This window comes from Sinocyclocheilus rhinocerous, unplaced genomic scaffold (assembly GCF_001515625.1).
Source record: "Sinocyclocheilus rhinocerous isolate Xijiao unplaced genomic scaffold, SAMN03320098_v1.1 scaffold664, whole genome shotgun sequence".
NCBI lineage: Eukaryota > Metazoa > Chordata > Actinopteri > Cypriniformes > Cyprinidae > Sinocyclocheilus > Sinocyclocheilus rhinocerous.
In genome coordinates, this window is record NW_015658767.1 from 263,123 (window position 1) to 269,757 (window position 6,635).

The following is a 6,635-nucleotide window of genomic DNA, read 5'->3' on the forward strand; positions in this document are numbered from 1 at the left end:
ACACACATATATATACTGTATATATATATATATATATAATATATATATATATATTAGAAATGGATCGTACTCACCCACCATGGTTCCCGCACAGGAGTCCCGTTCAAGAAGCGACCCAAGGAAGCCTCTAGTTCGAACCATCAGTAAGGTGGTCACTATGAAGCCATAGAACCAACCATACATCATAGGTCCTAGAGATAGCTACATCATAGAGATAGCTAGCCAGTGTCTCTTCTACGGGGGGCATCTTCTCATAGCTGTTTTCATGCATTACCTCGATGTTGGCATAACTCGTATGCTGGAAATCGATGGATGCGTGAGGAAGACGGCCTCTTCCATTCCTTCTCGATCTCTGTATGGAGATCAGGAAGAAAGGAAGGCTCATCTGAGCTGGAGGGTTACGGCCAGAAAGATAGCGCTCATCGAGACAACCTCGTGACGTCACTTTCTTGGCCCGCTTCCATGGCAAGTCAAGCCTCGCCATGGCGCGATCCATAACTTCCAAAACTCATCATACGCAGGGCAGGAGGATTGGGAAGGCTCAGCCTCAGCCTTAGCTTCTTTGCCCTCCTCAGACATCTCCTGCTCTTCCTGGGTCGAACTCAGCAGAGCACTGGCCCCTGGATCAGACGATGTTAAATGAAATTACATTATCCTTCAGCGGCTCACTCTCGTCCACAGCCGACGAGCGCAAGGGGGAAAACCCCTCTTTAAACTCATCGGCCAGATCCACCTGCGATCCCCACGAGCTCATTCTCCTCCGCGCCTCAGCAGCGACGGGTCCTGCATTGCGGGGGGCCAATGGCTGCCCCTCTTTCCTCGACAAGAGAGACAAACGAGAGCAGAGCTTTTTCATTGGAAAACGCTCGCAGTGAACGCAGATTGCCCTCTCGAGGACATCGCGTGCGTGCTCCTCACGCAAACAAAAAACACAGAGATTGCGTGTGTCATCAGATGTCAAATAACGACCATACGGATGCACACATCCTCTAAACGCTTTGCTAGTGCTCACCATAATGAAGGAATAAAGATCACTCTTACCACGGAAATGCACGCTTCAAACAAAACGGTCATTGAAGACGAAGAAAAGGATGATGTGTTCTCCCGGCGCCTATTTATACTATAGTCTCACCGGTAGTGACGTCTCAGTGATAAGCTACCACTAAATATTGTACAAACTTAATTTGCTGTAAAGTTGCTTTGCAACGATTTGTATCGTGAAAAGCGCTATACAAATAAACTTGAATTGAATTGAAATGAATGATCAGGGTAAATTGTACATATTGTATTTTTTCTTCTCGGAAACATTTATTAGGCTTTTAAAGGGTGGTAATAAATGAAAAAAAAACCCCGGATCTTTAAGCAAAATAAGATAAGAATAAAAATAAGATAATGATATTTTAAAAAATCTTCAGCTCTTAATGCTATTTAATGCCTATTACAACTTATTTGCAGGTTTTGCAATGATTATGTATGAGTCTCTCAATTATTCTCAGTCAAAATCAAGCACAAAATGGAAATATTTTAAATATCTTGCTTTTACTGAGAAACTATTAAACAGCTCTTTTTTTGGGGAAGAAACAAACATAGATTTAGATTCTGTTTGAAATTAACTAAGTAGGGTATTTCGAATGCAGTTTACTGAAATGAGGTAAACCATCGATGAGCTCAGTTAAATAAACAGGTCACGGGTGGAACCATAGATACAACACTGTTTATATTCACAGTTATAATTGAACTATAGTGGATTTTTGCATAGTCGTGCTACAGTTCCCCTTCAGGAACTCGAGTTGCGGCGAGATCGCTTTGGGAACGCCCCTGCGGCTCTGCCGGATGCGCTTTTATACTTTCTGGTGCTTACGTCACCCCACTCGTGACGTCTCGCTACTCCATTGGGCTGATTTGACACGTGCTTCAGAACGCGGTCACGCAGGGGCGTTCCCAAAGCGATCTCGACGCAGCGTCTCGTTCCCTCGGGGAACCATGGTTACATACGTAACCTAGAGACGTTTCTGTGACACAATACATAAATGGACATATTTGGGATTGGACAAGCCTGATCCACAGCTTTTGTGCTTATATTTCCTTTCTGTTACAGACTTGCAGGCTGCAATCTCACTGATGAATGCTGTAAAAGTGTGGTATCAGTTCTACAATCATCAAACTCCCCTCTGAGAGAGCTGGAATTAAGTAATAACCTACAGAGTCCAGAAATAAGGTTGTTGTCTACTGGACTGGAGAATCTACACTATGGAGAGGAGAGGTTTGTGGTATTCAGTAGTACCATGGTACTGACACAATACATTGACCTATCAGTGTCTGCCAGTGCACTGTGCTTTTCAATTCATTGGACAACCACTGCATAGTAATTAGACATATTATGAAAATACAGTGAAGAATTTTTGCAAAGCTAAATGACCATTGTTCTTTGTGTAGATTTGTCTTAGATCAATCCTTTCGAAGTTTGAATTCATCTTCTCAGAATTTTGGAGTGGAGATGATTTTTGTTGGACTGAATAGTTCACAATGTCAACTGGAGAAACTGAGGTATTAAAAATGGCTTTATGAAATTAAAGATGCGCACATAAGACATAGGATGTTGTAAGCTATATTCAACAGAAGATAAGGAGTAGGAGACTACTTCAGTAGAGGTGGTTCTACAGATTATAGGCTAGGTGTGCCTCCTCATTTCATCCACCAAGTCCACCACATGACACTGCACTTTAGGGAGACATGTAAGGAGAAACTGGTCACTGAGTATGCAGCCACCACTGGATAGGATCAGTGAGCTGCAGAATTCTGTGTTGTTTATTGAGGGACCATTTAAGTCAGAAGTTCACACAGGAACACTTGATAATTAATGACAGGTATATATTGGAACAGGATTTAAATATAGTTTAAAATATATAACCATACAAATAAATTTAAGCACACTGCCTATTTGATACTTTTACTTTTTGTTGTTGTTTTGTTTAGATTGGGCAACTGCAGTCTCACTGATCAATCCTGCAAATGCTTGGTCTCAGCTCTAAAATCATCAAACTCTTCACTTAGAGAGCTGGACCTGAGTAAGAATGACCTGAAGGATTCAGGAGTGAAACTGCTTTGTGCTGGACTGAAGAGTCTAAATTGTGTACTGGAGATACTGAGGTATTTAAAAACATTACTTGGATTGTAAGAAAGTTACAAGAAAAGTTAAAGTTAAAGAAAATTTAAATTTAAGTTATGAAAGTGTAAGGTCCACGCACTTGGCCCAAGGAAGGTATCCAGTGGTGGATGAAGGTTTCTGGAAACAGATGTCTGTATGTTAATGCACTGTGTGTGTATTGTCTGTCTCAGAAGATCAAAGTATCTGAGTTTCTTTTATCCTTACAAAAGCATTACATTAGTCCTTGTCAGTGTCCTGACTGCTTGAAATGTATCAGCAGACCCAAGTTTGTCTTTGTTCATGTTTGCTCTTATTTTCTATTATTAACCTTTATTTCACAGATACCTTTTTTTATTAGCATGACCTTAATTCTTGATTACAATAATGTAAATATATGTACAATTACACCGAAATGTACTGTTATATTGTTGGTGTCTTAATAGGCTTATGCTGGTAACACATCAGTGGACTTTTTTTGTACATTTTCAACAATATAGGCTATATTTGTTTTACACCTTTCTCATTCTTACTAATTGAAGAAATTATTTAAACACGTTGCATTTGTATCACATAATTAATTAGGTCTGCCCCTAAAGTTTACAAGATTACGTCAGAGCTTCATCAAATGTTCAATAGCATCATTGACAGGGCAATCAGATGGTTGATGCTCTTGCCACTTTGGCATGAGGTGTATCTAAGGTTTCATTTAATTTATGTTTTTTGCACTTGTATAATACAAGACTGTAAGTAAGCCGCAAATTATTTTCCTTCCATTGATACAATCTCAAAGTTTTAGAAGTTAAAGACATAAGTGAGGCAAAGAGAAGGGCATTTACAGAGTACTTAATAAGGTAGCCTATTTCTGTGTTAGTTAGGCTACTACTGAGTCACTACTTAGCTAAACATGTAGGCTAGCTGTTTTTTTTTGCCACAGGATGAGATCTGTGAAGCAAAAGCCTATGGTTTTGAAGCATTTTCAGGGCTTGAATTTTGGTGCAGGATTGCAGGTATTGCGCATAATTTTACTTTATAATTTACTTCATAATTTTACTAATTCCTGCAAGTTCCACGCTTATAATGTGAGAAATTCCCACAAACCTTTCAGCATCAATGACACTCGGAGCAGTTGACGGAATGTATCTTCATGTGTTTTTAAGTCTTGCCAGTTTAAACATTCACAAAATTTTAAACCATTCAAGCACAATAAGCAGCAAAAGAGTACTGAGTTCAGTACTCACACACTCTCTGAGAGTCGGTTTACTGTATGCATGCACTCAAAGCCCGCACACATAAAGCCACTTCTCAGAGAGCTCATGAATACTGAACTGACTAGAATGATTTTGATTAGCATTTTAGTGTTCATATTAGAGGGCATTCTCAACTTGTTATATTTTACAGTTTGTCAGTTGATATAAGACTTTGTAGGCTTTGCATACACATGTAAACCCCTCAAAAGCCTGGAACCACAGAGCCTGACACATAACAAATCCCAGTTTAACCCCTGGGTACAGTATATGCCTAAACTGTGTTTGACAGCAAAGCATTACACTAGATCAGCCGCTCATAATCCAGGTCCTGGAGGACCCACAACTCTGCACATTTTGTATGTCTTCCCTAATAAAACACACCTGATCAACTCATCAGCTCATTAGTAGGTACTTCAAGACCTGAAATGGTTGTGCCAGTTGAGAGAGACATCCAAAATATGTACTGTTGGGGGTTCTCCAGGACCAGGTTTGGGATCCACTGCTCTAGATGAAACTGTGGATAAAATTAACAATAAAATAAAAGACAAAACAAACAATCTGCTAAATAAACAGTAGGCCATGTATGTAATCAAATACTGGAAAGTATATGACATAAATCAGTATGTTGTCCAAGCAATTCTGTTGTCCACATTGTGAGAACATTACCTTGGAGTCATGCCTGGAGTTTGTAAGGAGACATACTAGGGTCTTGCTGCCTGACCACAGCTAGAGAAACTTTTTATACTGTGTGACATTACCTGAAAAGTTGTCGAGACTCTTTGATCTGACCTAGACTAGAGATGGTAAAAGGTGATTTGTGTGTCTTTGTAGATTATCTGGCTGTATGGTGACAGAGGAAGGCTGTTGTTATCTGGCTTCAGCTCTAAGGTCAAACCCCTCACACCTGAGAGAGCTGGATCTGAGCTACAATCACCCAGGAGACTCAGGAGTGAAGATGCTCTCTGATCTACTGGAAGATCCACATTGTAAACTGGAGAAACTCAAGTATGTTGGGCATTCAGATTCACATTTTCCTGTGTTTATGTGGGTGTAAAGCAAAATAAGTGTGTATGTGTTGACAATAAAACATGTAAACTAGGGATGTCCCGAGCCAATCTGAAGGATTGGGATCGAGGCCGATCAAGCATTTTTTTTTATGGCGGCGCGTGAGTGTTTTCTGGAATACTTTGTTTGTAGATCTGTTGTTTAAATTATTACTTGCTGCTAGGAAGGAATATTTTGTTCTCTTTTTTATTTCTACTTTGTTTTTTCGTTGTAGTTTCTATTTTTGATTGCACTTACTGGTAATTATAATAAGTGACCTTGGCTAAGAAGGAGCCTGTGCTATTTGCATTGCTCCTTCCTGCACTTAAGTGCGAACTGTAGTTTCGATTTGAGCAATTGCCCTGCAATAGGCTATTGGCTGTGCTAATTAGAAGGTGGCCACAGCTTTTTTCACGTTAGTGTCTTAGACTGTGTATTTATTTGAGGTCTGTGCGCTGACATGGAAGCGCCAGGGGAAGCGTTCAGCCCTCCTGTTCAGTCTCCTCATGTTAAGCCCAACGAGTGTAAAGACCTGCGACTTTACCTGCGCGAATTCACCGAGCAACGAAACCGGCAATGCACATAAGTATTATTTTTCTTCCCTTTACACACTCTCCTTTTCTGTCCTCTCTTTTCCACCTCTATCATGTGTTTCCAAAACATTCCGGTTGTCTCTCGACAATGCTCTAACGTCACACGCAGACGGCAACACAATCTTGCTAACCTGCATCCTATCTCTACATCCTCTACTGCACCTCTTTCTTTCTCTGTAGGTCTCTGGAATTTTCAGTCAGCTGTCAACAAAGCAGACTTAATTTCTGCTTTTTCTTTACAATCCACCAGTGGTGGGCGAAGTACACAAATCAAGTACTTGAGTAAAAGTACAGATACGTATAATAAAATATTACTCCCATTAAAAGATTGTTTTCCTTACCTCTCAGGCAGAGTCAGATAGGCGGTAGTATGTTTCCAATACATTCTTGTTCTCTCTCAACAATGCTCTAACGTCACACGCAGACGGCAACACAATCTTGCTAAGCTGCATCCTATCTGCACCTCTTCTGCTAGACCTCTGTCATTTTCTGTGGGTCTCTGGAATTGTCAATCAGCTGTCAACAAACTTCATTCTGGCCACTGCTTCTCAGTCTACTCTTAGTATCTTGGGCTTGACTGAGACCTGGATTCGTCCAGAAGAC

The 6,635-nt window shown here is 40.4% G+C and overlaps 1 protein-coding gene across 1 annotated transcript in view; it reads left to right on the forward strand.

Moving 5' to 3' along the window:
- Window positions 1-6,635, forward strand: part of LOC107723011 (protein NLRC3-like) — a 26,921-nt gene that overhangs the window by 5,493 nt on the left and 14,793 nt on the right. The window contains exons 2-5 of the mRNA XM_016531512.1: window positions 2,099-2,263; window positions 2,521-2,547; window positions 2,977-3,150; window positions 5,227-5,400. Of these exons, the coding sequence (XP_016386998.1) occupies window positions 2,099-2,263; window positions 2,521-2,547; window positions 2,977-3,150; window positions 5,227-5,400 (540 nt within the window). The remainder of the gene's footprint in view (window positions 1-2,098; window positions 2,264-2,520; window positions 2,548-2,976; window positions 3,151-5,226; window positions 5,401-6,635) is intronic.